At 38.3% G+C, this 15,982-nt stretch overlaps 1 protein-coding gene across 4 annotated transcripts in view; it reads right to left on the bottom strand.

Annotated features, from left to right (window-relative positions):
- Nucleotides 1–15,982, bottom strand: part of SUGCT (succinyl-CoA:glutarate-CoA transferase) — a 764,199-nt gene that overhangs the window by 615,279 nt on the left and 132,938 nt on the right. For all 4 annotated transcript variants that reach the window (XR_004351441.1, XR_004351440.1, XM_032643169.1 and 1 more), the window contains one exon: nt 6,642–6,737. Coding sequence is in view for 2 of the 4 variants with exons in the window: in XM_032643169.1 (XP_032499060.1) it covers nt 6,642–6,737 (96 nt within the window). In the remaining 2 variants the exon portion in view is untranslated. The remainder of the gene's footprint in view (nt 1–6,641; nt 6,738–15,982) is intronic.

Here is a 15,982-nt window from a genome sequence, read left to right as displayed (position 1 = left end):
TCCCAGAGAAGCTGATAAGATCCTAAAGGAATTTCAGATTTATTCCTTGAGATACACTGTCTTTCCCTGTGCCTCTTTCTATTTTACCTCTTAGTGAAATGCATTAAAAAGACCGTATTTGTCAACTGAAGGCAATACTGATTTAAAAATCACAATGGTTTTTGCAGTCATACATGTTTATTCTTTGTGCAATATGCTCTCCTTAAACATCATGTTGCCTAATTTATTTTAAATTTAGGGATTTTATTTGAAATCAGAGAAAGCTGAAGCTTTTCTAGGGAGAAGCAGAGAGGGTGGCAGCTATCATGCCAGTAGCTAGCATGTCTGCTCTAATTTTATGTGCCTGTTGGACTGCCCCATTACCTATATTCTTAGGACTGAGACAAAATCCTAGCCAATTGGTTTCAAAGTAACCAGGATCTTCAAGTAAATGATTTTGTTTTGTTTTAACAAGAATTCCAAATTCATAAGGATTAAGACAAATATAAGCTCTAAAGCAAATAATCAAAAGCTACCTGGACAAAACCTTTAGAACAAAAGGGGCGGGGGAAATTCAGACAATTCATGCCTTAAATTAAAAAAAAAAAAAAAAAAAACCTTTGAATATTCTAGCTTGTCAGTGCTAAGTAATCCAAAAGTTTGCAGAAACCTCTGAGACAGAATCTAATGTATTTGCTGTCACCTGCATTTTTGTTCCCAATAAAAAATCTTCAGGTATTTTTTTTACTGGTTAGAGATTATCAAAGTTCATTGCAATCTTAAGGTTATAAGAACAGATGTTCAGAATATTCTGTAGTTCTCTCACTTTTAAAAACTGAAAGAGAAATCTCCACAATTTTTGGCTCTCAAAAGGGTAGGTATGGAGCTTCCCTGGTGGCGCAGTGGTTGAGAGTCCGCCTGCCGATGCGGGGCACGCGGGTTCGTGCCCCGGTCTGGGAGGGTCCCACATGCCGCGGAGCGGCTGGGCCCATGGGCCATGGCCGCTGAGCCTGCGCGTCAGGAACCTGTTGCTCCGCAATGGGAGAGGCCACGACAGTGGGAGGCCCGCGTACCGCGGGGAAAAAAAAAAAAAAAAAGGGTAGGTATGTATCTTTAATAGAAATAGGTTCCCATCTTGTGGACTCCTCAGAGAATACTTCTGAAAATCATTTTTGCCATGTTTCATTTAGTTAAGTATGAATTTATGCTAAATCTCAATTTACTAATAAACACATCAGTAAACTAGAAGCCTTGTTCCCTTTGACAATTGAGTGGTGGTGCTATATATGATTCTCCTCAAACTGTATTTCTTTCAATAATGCTACATTTGAGCAATGGCTCAATACTACAGTTTCTAAAAAATATCTGAGAACAGTTGTTGTTTTTTTTAAAATAGAAAAGTAGCACAGTACATTGCCCTCCTTTTCGTTTTTTTTTTTTTTTTTTTAAAGAAAGAAATTAAAGTGGAAATTCCATTAAGAAAGAAAATCAGCTATGTCTCTTTATTTATTCTGCCCCTAAGCTGCCATGGATAGTTTTCATAGGGACTATTTCATAGTTTCCTAGAAACTGTTTCACAAAGTTATAATTATTACTTCAACTACAGAAATAATAACAGGAGCCACCTTCCACCACGTGCTTACTAGAGTCAGGTACTACACAAAACACTTAGCACGCACTATCTCATTTAACTCCATCAATGAACGTGGAAACAACTATCATCATCACCTTTTTGCATAGGAAGCAGCTAACACTAGAGATATTAAAAGACTTGTCCAAGATTTCACAGCCATGAAGTGGCAAAGCCAAGTTATGAGCCCAGGTCTGTCTGACGCCAAAGCTCAAACCCTCTCAGCTGTGCTTGCTATATGGGCTCTGAGTTCAGTGAAATCAAGGGCCTAGTTTTTCCTCATTTGGAAGCCTTCCGGAACTAAAACAGTGCCTACTCCATAGGGGGCTCAAGAACTGTTGCTTATTTATCAGGAGTCATTTGAAAGCATGAATGAAAACATGGTAGAGGGAAACCTACAGTTGCCGCATAGCTCAGAATTCAAATATAGTTCCATAGCCAGGTCACTTATTAGGTTTGGGACCCTCTAAAATCATAATAAATAGGTCGTTTGTCAAAGAGATGATGGAAACAGATCAGAAGAATTCTATCTGCCAAAGAAATTAAAAGACAGGTAGCTACAATGTGTCAAGCACCAAAAGAACCACTAGTTCGGATATAGTGAGAAAGGAAACAAGTTTTGAAAACTTAAAACTATGGTTACAATCCAGGCCCTTTGGCTTTCTAGCTATAGCCATAGAAGAGTTGTTTTACCTCTCTAGATGTCCCTTTCATCCATATAAAATGAGAAAGAAAAATATACATATATGTAGATATATATCCCAGTTACATGATATGTGTTCAATGGAAGCCAGCATGTTTATCATTACTCTTATTATCAATGCATCAATTAAATATATGCAATGTAATCATATGCTTGTTTAAACTGTACTTGCAAACTTCAGCAAATGAATGCTTTACTGCTACTATGGTACAAAGAAAAAGTCACACAAGAAACAGATGTATATCATTCACATTTTGGCTTTTTAAAACATCCTTAACATGGATTAAAAGAAAAAGACTCCCAAGGTTACCTAATCTGCTATGATTTAACAGCATTTTGATGTTTTTCTAAGGAATGATAGCAAAGTGCTGTATCTCTTCAAACTTGGAATTTACTGCCTGTCTCAGTCTCTGCTTATGCCAAATTAAATATACAGTATAAGGTCCCTACCAGAAATAACATAGCACAGTTTCCTGCTCTATTCCTTGGTTGAATGAGCCCAAACTGAAGAAAGGGAGACATGGTTTTATTCAATCATCTGAATAATTGTTTTCTTCACTCTCTTGAATTGGAAGCTCTTGGTGGGGGAGGAGAAAGTTTGAAAGAAATCACCATGTGAATTATCAGGCCATTTAAAGGAACAATTCTCTTTGAAGGCCCTACATTTGAAAGGCTCAAGAAAAAGCTTAAGAAGAGTATTCTTATTAATGAACTGACCAGAGTGTCAGCGTCCCCTAATAGTCCCTGGCACTCAAACTCCTGAGGCTTCAGAGTGCTGTAAAGTCTCTTTACCTGTGAGGTACAAATGGCACTGCAGAATAGAGGTTGCAGTGTTTCCTTCCAGCAGACACCACCCAAAACTTTCAAGAGTTTTGTCCTATAAATAAGAGCACGAAGAAATGGGATGGTAAATGGAATGAAGACATGCCCCAGAGTTGGGGGATTAGGGTATGGGGGGGGGGGGGCGATGTCCAAGGCTGGGTTTTTTTTAAGTGAAGGACGTGATCATATATTTAACCAATGACAGATAATACAGGTGATGGAAGAGATCGAGTGCAGGAGCAATGCCTTTAAATCAGCAAACTGTGGAAAGGGACAGTTCATTCACTGTGATAGGAGGAAATGAAGTTTGAGAGTTATGGTAGAAAAAAAAATGCAGCAGTTCTCTTCTGGTTGCATCAATTTTTAGTGTCATATGAGACAAAGTCTTTGCCTAAGGATGAGGAGAGAGGAGGAAGACGTGAAGAGAGAGAAGATGTGAAATAATCATCAGAGAGAGAGGATAAATATGTAGATAAATGTGGCAAGATTGCTGAGTAAGGCTGGGGAGAGACAGCCATGAACATAACATGGTGGTTATGTTTTTCCCCAGCCATATTCACTGCTTCAGTCAGGCACGGAATAGATGGACTATTAAATGCATTCAGCACTGGGATTTGCCAGTGGAATATAAACGACATGGTGCAGTCATCAATAATAAGAAAGTCTAGGTCTACAGTCGTATCATTGTGATGGGCAGCATCAACATCACCTGGAATCAGAATCGGCATCTTAACGGGGTTTCCAAATGATTCATGTGCATGTTTAAGAGAAATAAGTGTGGGGAAGCCAACTGAAATAGGAAAAGATTAAGAGTGACAGGAGGCTATGAGCAGCCAGGCTGTTGCTTTGGTCCTCGATGTGTATCATGTTAGTCATATATCTAAAGAGGGGTGGCCACACTGATAACTGCACATATACATAATAAACAAATTATATTCTTTTTGAAGACCAGCTGCTTTCTCTGCACTCTCCTCTCCTGTCCCTAAAACACTCCTGTCTTTACAAATATAATTGTTTGAAGGGTTGAGAAACATTGAACTTAATACCAATGCATGAAAAATATTAACATGAGCATTATGTAATGATCAATCCCTTGGGCTAGGTACTTCTCAGGGGCAAAACCCACTGATAATGGGAACAAAAGGAGCACTGAAATCAAAAATTCCTTTTAAAAATCTGAATTCTCAGAAAAGCCTCCACTAAGATGTTCAAGCAGCAAAATGCTTATCTCAATTCTGTATACTTTGTTTAATTCACTCATTTTCAGAAAGGTGGCAGCCAAAGAGCAGGGAGGAAAGGGCCCAAGTGGATAATCAACCCGAGAAGTTAAGAACTGCATGTATACAGGGACTTCCCTAGCAGTCCAGTGGTTAAGACTCCGTGCTTCCACTGCAGGGGGCACAGGTTCAATCCCGGTTGGGGAACTAAGATCCCACAGGCTGCACAGAGCGGCCAAAAAAAAAAATTGCATGTATACAAAATAACACACAAATCAAGGAGCACTACTTTTCAAAAAATTTCATTTCATGCATTTGAGGTCCTTGATCCCCAGAATCCTTCAGAGTTCAATAAAATTGAGAAGGGAGAGGGATGGACTGGGAATTTGCGGTTCGTAGATGCAAACTATTACATTTAGAATGGATAAACAAGGTCCTACTGTACAGCACGGGGAACTATATCCAACCTCCTGGGATAAACCAGAATGGAAAAGAATATGAAAAAGAACGTCTATATGTGTAAAACTGAGTCACTTTGCTGTACAGCAGAGACTGGCACAACGTTGTAAATCAACTCTACTTCAATTAAAATATAAAAATAAAATGAAATTTTTAAAAATTGAAGAGTGAGGTGGCCACCGTAACTAATTCCTGAGACCATCAGAGTCTTCCATCATAGGCTTTCAGCCCAAAACTCAGACAACTCAAATGAGATGCAACGCTTTAATTATTGTAGAAAACTGAATTATAACTGCCCTGTAAGTCACCCATAAAAATATTTCCCAAATCTATTTTAAAAAATTGAAAACAGGGGCTTCCCTGGTGGCGCAGTGGTTGAGAGTCCGCCTGCCGATGCAGGGGATGAGGGTTCGCGCCCCGGTGTGGGAAGATCCCACATGCCGTGGAGCGGCTGGGCCCGTGAGCTATGGCTGCTGAGCCTGCGCATCCGGAGCCTGTGCTCCGCAACGGGAGAGGCCACAACAGTGAGAGGCCCGCGTACCGCAAAAAAAAAAAAAAAAAAAAAAAAAAAAATTGAAAACAGACCAGGGTCTACAAACATATCTAGGCTCCATCTTGGTATACTAGCTTCATTCAAGCTAAATTTGCATTTGTTCCTTAATCACAGTGCTGAACCCGTTCTCCATCAAGAGGAAACAAATTAATTCTGGGCTTTTGAGGAAAGTCCCTAGTAGATCTTCTTTTATTTCTTACAGATTATAAAGCTGCAATCAACTAGATCAAATAAGCACAGTGTCCATTTTACATAACTGGGGCAATTCAAGAAGGAAAAGTACATTTCTGTCTTCAATGCAAAGAAACACACACACACACATAAACACACACACACACAGAAGTCTCCCATATCTTCTACCTATAATAAAAATAGCCGATGATTCTAAATTTCTTTTCACCTCACAGTGAAATAATTGAGAGCACACCCAAGATGCCAGAGCTCTCGGTGTAAACACCCAGGAGGGATACTGAGGTCTACACAAAACATTTTTTAAAGACATTCTGTTCTTTAAAATAAGCAAAAAATAGACTATAAACATTATACTTGAACATAGCGAATACCTCCCTATGTGACATGATTTGGAACTTTACTGTAAAGCCTTCCGACTCACAGATACTTTCTCCATACACATCAAAAACTGAAGCCTGAACTTCCAACATTTGAGATGAATTCCCATGGTTTCCAACATTGTCCTCTGTTGTAAAGGTTGAAGAGGAGTTTTTGTTTTTATTTTTGAAAAGTCATAGTTTCTTCACATATTCATTCACACTAGCCAAAGTCAAGAATTTCTGAGGACAAGTTTAGACACTTAATAAAGAACAGCAGTTCCTGAACCATCTGCTTTGCTCAAGAACTGAAGATCTGTCACACGCAAATTTTCATTTTTCTCCAACCCTGTGAGAATATTATTGTCAGCTGGGGTAGGTAACATTTGGTTTTTAATTGACATGGCAAACAAACCAGTCTTTATAAAATGGGTACAATCAGTGTGTCTTTTGGGTGAAAAAAATAAAAGCAAACCATTATCTGAGTCTAAAAGTCACTCACTTTCAGCAAGTTCTTTTGATCCATTCAAGTGTCCTGTTACTAATCTTCTGATGAAGAAATGTGCAAAACACAGAATTCGAAGTGAATAACAGAACCTTGTTATAGTCAAACAAAGATATATGACAGAAAACCCTGAAAGTCTTTTTTTAGAAAGGAATCATCTCTCAAACTCATATCATACAGAACTGCAGATTCTAATAGACTGATCCTATATTGCTGTATTCTTACCTGGTAAGGAACAATACTTCCGTGAGCTGTGCCCCAGCGCCGCGCTTCCTCTTGGCCAATAAGATAATTCACAGCGACGTGAGTCAAACATGCCACCTACCAGAAGAAGAAAAAAAAAAAGCTACTTTATCTATACTCATAAACAGAAGGTTATAATAGGAATATTCTCATTTGATTTCACTCATGTCATTGTAGAAGAAAAAAGGAGAGAGAAAAAATTGTCTTGCTTGGTTAGAAAATATGCAGGCAACCACACTTTCATCATACAAAGAAGAGAAGAGCAGTATTACATTATTGCGCGTGACTAAGTACTGAGTAACAGTCAATTGAGAAATAAAAACACGGAAACACTCAGCTCCTGAAAAGATCACCTGAAGGCAGAGGTTAACCCAATGGATGGAACCCTGGTCCAGCCTTTAGCATCGAAGCCATGGCAGAGTACATCAGCAACTAGTACTTTCCCTTCCCCTTTTACTTTCCATCAAGATGACACAAAAAGAGACTGCATCATCACTGAGCAGGTGAACTAGTCAGGAGCCACATTCCTCTAAACTTCTCATAACACGAAAAAATAATAATAATAAACCTCTATTTTGTTTAAGTCAGTTTAATCAAGTTTTCTGTTCCTTGTTGCCCAAAGCATTCTTACTGGCACAGAGGATCGAGATTACTTAACTTTTTTTAATTCATTAGTGAATCATTCTCATTTAAACAAAAATTACTGTACTTCTTTCAACTTGGTCCTAGGATCATATCCTCATTATTATACTTGTCTCAGCTTTCAAGAACTACAAATCTATTAAAGGGGTCATCTAAAACTGTAGGGTCAACCTCTGACTCTTGGAGTATTTCATATATAGATCTTAAAAACCTATAATAATTCAATTCCATACGAGGATAATGACTTGATTCCTGGTCATCTGCCACAAAGGGCTTACGTTCCAATGACTATCCATGCCTCCAAGGGCCCAGAACTATGGAAAGGAGGTGACCAAATAACAACTTTCCATAGTTTCCAGATAAAAGCTTCGGGCCTCACAGCATCATCATGATCTAACAGGCGCTGGCTTTTCTCATTCTATTATCATCAGATGCGATTAGGAATCTACCAAGCCAGCAAGTCAAACATCCCAAATGGAGACTGGCTCCTGGAGCGACTCAAGGGGTGACTTTTCAGGGCTTGGTGCTGCAACCTGTCCTTGCCTTCTACCTGGCATGGCAGATGTGCCTCCTACAAGGGCCATCAATGGGGCTCAGCCTGGATGAATCTCCTTGCAGCAGCAGCCATTCTCCTTTACTTTTTTCTTGGGATTTACACTCACTTTTATGTTCATTTACTGCTTTGTTGAAATCGGAACTGCCTTATGGCAGCTGGTTTGGCTATACTGCCCAGGTGGCAAAACTAATAAACTTTGAGTCATCCACTTCTGGACCTCCATCTGGTCTTGGGCATTTGAACCATGGAGCATTCCAGGGCTGCCTGGGGCTGCCTGGGGCTAATCATCGTTTCACAGATCACTTCTGTGTCTTTCAAAATGGAAAATCAAATCAACATTTTGTAGTAAAAATGTACTGGATGGGAAGTCCAGATTCATGGTTCCTAATTTCTGTCAACCTCTAGTTGTACAACTGTAGGTATTTAATTTAACCACATTGACCTTCAGACACTTTCTCTATAAAATCTTGGGCATTTGACCTAAACCAATTGTTTTCAGACTTTTTTTTAAAAAAAAAAGCAAAACTCCTGTATCAAACCAAATAATGCATGAACAATACATAAAAAGATAATACCCCACAGGGTCTGGCTGAAGTAGAGGCAAGTCTACAATGCCACCCTAGGAAATGTGAACACAGAACGCAATTTGCAGATTAGTAAATGGTCTTAAATTTGCTTCCAAGGTCTATACTTCTGACTCTGTTCTTCTTCTTAACGATATAGCAGATAAAAAGCTACCAGGGATGCAATAGTAGTTGTTTTCCCATGAAGGCTCTTCCTGAAACTGGGGAAATTTTCTCAAGTCTGAGGTTTTACTCTAAGAAAGGTGTTTCTTTGATCTAGCCATGTTGGCGAGGGGGGAATTGTCCCTTTCAAAAAGCCTAGTGAAAGTCACTAAGGAGCTCTGGTGCTACTGGAGGCCAATAATTCACATTAATAAAGGTAATTCTTTGCAAGCAAAAAGTCACAAGGGGCTTGGTATCTCCACTTTTCTAATTTCAAAGTCAAGTGATAGTCAATAGCCAACAACAGCAAGGGCTGCAGGAAGTAGTGGGCTGACTGGATGGTTACAGGTTAATGTGTAGCTCCTAGATTGACCTGAAATGGTTTCCAGGGGTGGGCATGGGCTGGATGCTAGGCTAAAGGTCAGCCTAGCTGCCTCATTTCTTGCCCACTACCTCATTCTTTCTTCTCAATTTTGACTTTGGTGTTTCTGACCCTGCCTTGAAAAGCTGTCTTTGACAACCGTTGAATAAAAACAGCCCCATTTAGAGTGAGTCTGAATGAAGGGTCAGAATTCATCTCACAGACTGTTTTCCAAATGGAAGATCATACCCATTTTCTCCACACAACGGTAGCTCATGAAAACAAAAAGCATTTCAGAACTAGCAGGCTCCTACTGGGCAGGAAGGTTAAATAAGATTTTACGCCAGTTGCCATCCATGAAAAAACAAAGTGTGATTTGTCAGTGATGACTCAGAGGCAAAGCTGGGGGGCAATTCTATTTTAAAAAAGAGAGCAACAGGGCTAAACTTAGCAACCCAATGTTTAAAAGGAGCATTACAGATCTGAAAGTAATCTATTTACAAAGACGTATTTTTAAGGCAAGAGAAGGGGAAGAAAGTCAACAGCTATGACGTGATTATGTATTAAAAATCAGAGGCTTCCTGGCAATTAATGACAAATCTTCCACAAATCAAAAGAATGCAGGATGTGACTTTTAGGTTAATAACTACATACTGTATACCTATTCTAAATATTGCATTAGATCGTTACTTTCATCCCCTAAACTTAAGCTCATTATTTCATCATGTGGATGCCATATAATTTACTCAGAATGTTGCCTTTATACGGTTTCATCTAAATAAAAAAGCCAACTTTGGTTTAATCGTAATCATTCTGACAGCAAAATTATTATTTTAGATAGCATAGTGGGTCCTGATATTCTTTGCGTCTAACCAGGAAACCAATGGGGTTGTCAAAGTGGATCTCAAAAGGCATAGCCCTAAAAGGCTTGAGAAAGAATATGCCCAATTATTTCCCAAAGTGTCCTCATGGTGTCCATCACCTCGTTTTACCTCTACCTAATGAAGATGAAGCTAAAATAATATAATCTTTCATCTCCAAAAGGACAACCAAGTATCACAATTAAAACGGGGAAAACAAGATCAGAAGTATGGTCCGTTGCATCAAAATGGGTAATTTTTTCCCTCCTGCTTCTTTGCATATATTCTGGCCTCCAACTAAGCTAGACAAAACACCAGTCGTGATCGCTTCTGCACCTGCCCAAATCTGCATCCTCTCTTCAAAGTCCATTTCCACATCGCTGTCTCATTAAGTCCCCACATCACCCAAGCAAAAAAATATTTTCCCTGCCTCTGAACAAATACAACACCTTAATTTGCCTGACTCCTGACTTTTGCACTTTCACAGTCGGCTACATACTACAATAGAATTATAAGATTATTTCCCTTCCCCTGCCCCCGCCTTTCCCCTAAACTAGAAAGACCTAAATCAGTAGTTCCTAAACCTAGTGGTATATCACAATCACCTGGGGAATTCCTGGACCCCACCCAGACCTACTGACTCAGACTGGAGCCTGGGAAGAAATAAAAGAACCAACGTACCATCAATTGTACACAGATTTGAGAACCAAAGTCGTAGGAAACTCCAGTCAAACTCCTTAACGTTACAGATAGATAAATAAAGGAACAGAGAAGGTAAATAATTTATCTGATGTCACGTTGTTGGCTAGTGGCAGAACTTCACTCCAACTATAGCGCCTTCCTCCATGCTACAATATTATTCAATCACTCCTTTGAAATTGGGAACTATTTCAGGGTAAGAATTATGTATTATAAACCCTTTGTATGTACTCATAGCAGCTAAAATAGAACTTCACACTAATATTGTTTAAAGCGTGAATGAAAACAGTAATTACTATTTATTTATTCAACAAATACTGAACGTTGCTTTGAGTGAGGCATTATGCTAGGTACTGGCTATACATAAGTAAATGAAAAAGAGGTAGTCCTGCCCACTTTGGACTTAAGAATAGTGGAGAAGACAACTAAACAAACAGTCATAGGAACTGCCATGGGGAGAGGAGATGGAGGAGAACTTTAAAAACAAAGAGAATAACATGTGTGAAAGCCCTAAGGCAGGAAAGAGACTGGCATACAAGGAAGAAAAAAAAAAAAAACTGAAAGTAGACCAGTGTAACTGAAGCATGGCAAGAAAGAGACAGGAAATGAAATTGGAGAGATTTACAGAGGCCAGACCATGCCAGTCCTTGCAGATCATGGTAAGGAACTGTACTTGCACATCTTTCAGATGATCATTTTAAAATCACAAATCATATCATGTCATCCTTCTACTTAAAAATCATCGGGCTTCCCACTTAAAATGATGCAACAGAAGAATACAGTGGGAAAATGTTCACAAATTTTTAAAAAACTTTTTTAGAGCAGTTTTAGATTTATAGAAAAAATACCAAGATACTACAGAGAGTTTCCATATACAACACACCCAGTTTCCCTATTATTAACATCTTACATCAATGTCATACATATTTTACAATTAAAAAACTAATATTGATGAATTATTATTAAAGTGCATATGTTCAGATGTCTTTCATTTTAACTTAATGTCCTTTTTCTGTTCCAAGATCCTCATCCACATTATGTTTATGCCTCCTTAGGCTCCTCTTGGCAGTAACAATTTATCATACATTCCTTGTTTTTGATGATCTTGACAGTTTTGAAGACTACTGATCAGGTATTTTGTAGAATATTCCTCACTGGGATTTTTTTTTAATGTTTTTCAAATAATGAGACTGGGGTTATGGGTTTCGAGAAGGAAGACGATAAAAGTAAAGTGCCATTTTCCACACAGCATATCAAAGGTACATACTATCAACATGACTTATCACTGTTGGTATTGACCTTGATCACCTGGTGAGGCAATGTTAATAAGATTTCTCCACTGTCAAATCACTCTTTTTTCCTCCCCCTGTCCACGCTGTACTCTTTGGAAGGAAGTCACCACACACAGTCCACACTTAAGGCGTGGGGAGTTGTGCTTCTCCTTCCTGAGGGCAGTGTCTACATAAACCATCTGGAATTCTTCCACACAGGACATTTGTCCCTTCTTTCCTATTTATTTATTCATTCAATCATTTATTTATATCAGCACAGACTCATGGATATTAATTTTATACTCTGGCTTATAATACAATACTACTGCATTTTATTGTTCAAATCATTCCAGTTTTGGCCACTGGGAGCTCTTCAGTTGGCTCCTGTGCCCCTCTGACATACTCCCCATCATTATGTGTTTTTTTGTTTTCAGCACTTCCTTCCATTGTGGCACTACAAGATGCTCCAGGCTCATCTTTATGTTTTCTGTTGCAGTCTTACAGGAAAGCATAAAGAGAAGAGGAGTTATGCAGTCAAAAAAAGGAACTAATATTTATTTCAGTGTAGATGAGAATCACATTCATTCACTCAATTATTCAAAAATCTTCATATTGCACCTCCTACATGCCAGGAACTCTTCTAAGGCACAGGGATACGGCAGTGAACAGGACAGATATTGTCACACTTGCATGAAGCTCACATTCTAGTGTAAGATACATTCAGACATAAACAAGAAAACATCAGGAAATGATAATTAATGTGAAGAAAATGAAATGATCACAGAGAGGGCTCTTCTAGACTAGCAGGTTAGTAAAGGCCTCTTCGACAATATTACATCTTATCTGAGACCTGGAGAAGGCATGTGAAAATCTAGGGAAAACCTTTCTAGGCAACAAGATCAACCAATTAAAAGACTGCATTGTGGTAAAAAGCTTACCATATTTAGAAACAGAAAGAAGCTCACTGTAGCTGGAACATAGTAAGTAAAAGAGGCAGTAGTATAAAGTGAGGTCAGGGAGGTATGCAAGGACCAGATCATATGGGTCCTTACAGGCCTGGTAAGGACCTGGGATATTATTCTAAGTGTCATGGGAAGCCATTGATTTATATAATTAGATAAACTGGTTCTTATATGGAGTATAAAGAGGCAATGAATGAAACCAAATTATCTCACATGACGTAGGTATTACAACTTCCATTTTACAGATGGGAAAACTAAGCCTAGGGAGATTACGTATCTTGTCCAGATCTCACAGTTGGTGAAGAGCAAAACTATGACTCACACTCAGATACTCTATCCTCTAAGCCATCCTTACACCACTGCCTCCTGTCTATTTAACCTCTCTGCTCCAAGCCCCTCTCACCCTAGGAGTGCTCAGGTTTACGTCTGTGTCCTATATATATTCTTGACTTCACATTTTATATTCCCTGCAGGGCCCCCCAGATCACTGGAGTAGTCTAGAAGCCATCCACAATCCCTCAGCTGTCCTCTGCATTTGCTTAGAAAGCATGTCATTAAGTGAATCGATTAATTCTCCTCACGTTCTTCTGCTCAGCCTCACTCATTTACTAACTGTAAAACATTTTCTGGGAGAAATATGTTAAAAGAGAAATTAAGAGGCTAGCATTCATGGAGAATACACCTTTCAAGATGGAAAATTCTTCAAAAAGAGCCTTCATCAGAGTGTTTAAGATCCTGACATCTCTCTTTTTCATCTTGATTCCATTACTCTGTAGGTCAAACTTCCTATGCAATTTAATCTGCTTTGCTTTGTCCCTCACACCTTAAGGTAGACTAATTTCTTCAGAACCACTAAGGATCAATGAGGAAAAACATTCAGGAGTAGAGAAGGTATTTTGGCTATCTCATGTTGAAAGAAGAATAAGAATTCTAACTATTTATACTACATTTATCATTTTACTTACTAATGATCAAAACTAATACTAAGCACTTATTGTGCACTGTTCTAAGCATTTTATGTGAAATATCTCATTTAATCCTCATAGCAACTATATGAGAGACATGTTCTGATGAACCCATTTTACAAATGAGAAAACTGAGGCATGGAGCAGGTTAGTAATCTGCCCAAGGTTATGTACCTAGTAAATGGACAAGCCAGGACCTGAACTCAGCTACTCTGGATTCTGTCATTCTATACTAAATTACGTACAGAATCAGACTCCTTAGGATTTCTGAGTGGCCCTGATCCTGAAAAAGTTTTATAGGACCGGTTTTACTTGGTTTTAAAAAAAAAAATGATTAAGCATCCTTTTCAATTAAGTAAACATCTACAGATAAGTTTGATCTTAATTACTACACAATACTTAAAGTAGTACTCATTCAAAGTTTTCTGCTTTGCTACAACTATGCCTTGGCTTCTATTCCAATGTAATTAGAAATAAACTTCAACCTACAAACATTTTACCTGTAAACACCAATAAGCCAGTAGAGCTGTTATGTAAATTTTAAATCTCTACTTTTATTTACTTAGCAAAAAAAAAACATATTACCATATCCTTCTCTTCATGGCAATTTTTTAACTTAATGGAAGAAACACACACATTTCACATTCCTCTGAATTATCACTAACGATAGTCAAAGCATATTGATGTTTACTTTATATACTGAACTCAAAAGAAAAACATATTTGCATTACACTCAGAATAATTTTGCCAATCCATCTGAATGAAAATCAGACATATGAGGAAACTGGATATCAAATGCCAGAAGGTAAGACCAGACAGCAAAGAGAGACAGAATTTCAAAAGCATGTTTAGGATAATACATCAAACATATTTTTTACCATGAACCACTGACCCAGTCAATCATTTGACTGAAAAAGTGTGATGAGTAAGTGAAAATGTAGAAAAGTAACATTTAGTGACATGATTTACTTATTTATCCCTATGATGGCATGTCTTCAGTTTCAAACATCTTCTTCAAATATGATTCCACATTTTAAATAACTTAGTTCTTTAAATATCTTTTTAGAATAAAATAATACACTGTTCTGCAACACTAGTTTTTAAAAGAAGTTCAAAGAATGAAGTTACTTTTGTTTACTGCTTCCTTCAGGCATTTAACAGATATTTAATAAGTACTTATTACACGCAAAACACTCTGTCAGGTACAGTGGGAGATCCCCAAATCAATAAAACAGAGTTCCATCTCTCAGTAAGGTTAAAATCTATCATTCAAAACAGAAATATTTAGTTCCACAAGAGACTTTTCTTTAAAAAATCAAGTAGAGATAAAAAGAGTGACATTTGAGCAGTCCCTTCAATAAAGGGAATTTAGCCTTACAAACACAAGGAAAAGGACCTTCCATGTGAAAGAAATACTGTGTCCAATGTCACAGCAGAGAGGACAAGTACTGGGTTTTTTTTCAGTGAATACATGAATGAATCAACGAATGGAAATAAAAACTGAAAAAAGGCATTAGATTTGATGACCAGGAAATCATAAATGCTCATTAAGATGCAATATCAATAAAGCAGTGGAAACAAAAGCCAGATTCAAGGGGGCAAAGAAAATGAAAAGAATGTGGGAGGCGAAAGAATATTTTAGAGGCTTGTGTAAAGGTCTGGGAAGGAGAGAGACTAGACAGTAGTTCAAGCAGGTGTGCAGGAAGACAGAGGTTTTATTTTTGAAGATGGGGGGGAAATCCTGAAATTCATTTAACTATGCAAGAAAAAAGAATAACTGAAAGTGTGGGGTCTTAAGCAAGGTGTAAGAGGACAAGAAAGAAAATACATGTGAATGGGTTATGGTTTAAAATACCATCTCCCAGTGAGGTCTTCCCTAGCTCACTCAGATGGGGTCATTTCCTCTTCTCTCTGTCCATTAGTATTAATAGAATGGAAGCTTCTGAAGGGAAAGAACTTGTCCGATGTGTTTGATGCTCTCTCCCCCGCAGCAGAAACATAATCTGAGACACACTATAGGCACGCAGTCATTATTAAACTGGTAAATAAAGGAAGGAATGATACAGTTTTCCTCTAATTTTGGAGTAGGATCTTCATGAAGAAGGAGAAACCTTTCAAGTGAAAAGGAGGAAAGTTGGATGCAATCCCCACAGAAAAGCAGAACAGTAGGAGGCATCTTCGTAGAATGAGAAGGACACGCTGATGTTTGCCTTTTCCTCTAAATCCTGCCTCTGCACACTGGAGTCACACAGAGCAAGTCCATTCATCCTTTTACCATACAC

Source organism: Phocoena sinus, chromosome 9 (genome assembly GCF_008692025.1).
Source record: "Phocoena sinus isolate mPhoSin1 chromosome 9, mPhoSin1.pri, whole genome shotgun sequence".
NCBI lineage: Eukaryota > Metazoa > Chordata > Mammalia > Artiodactyla > Phocoenidae > Phocoena > Phocoena sinus.
The sequence above is the reverse complement of the archived record's forward strand: the minus strand, read 5'-3'. Positions and strand labels throughout refer to the sequence as shown.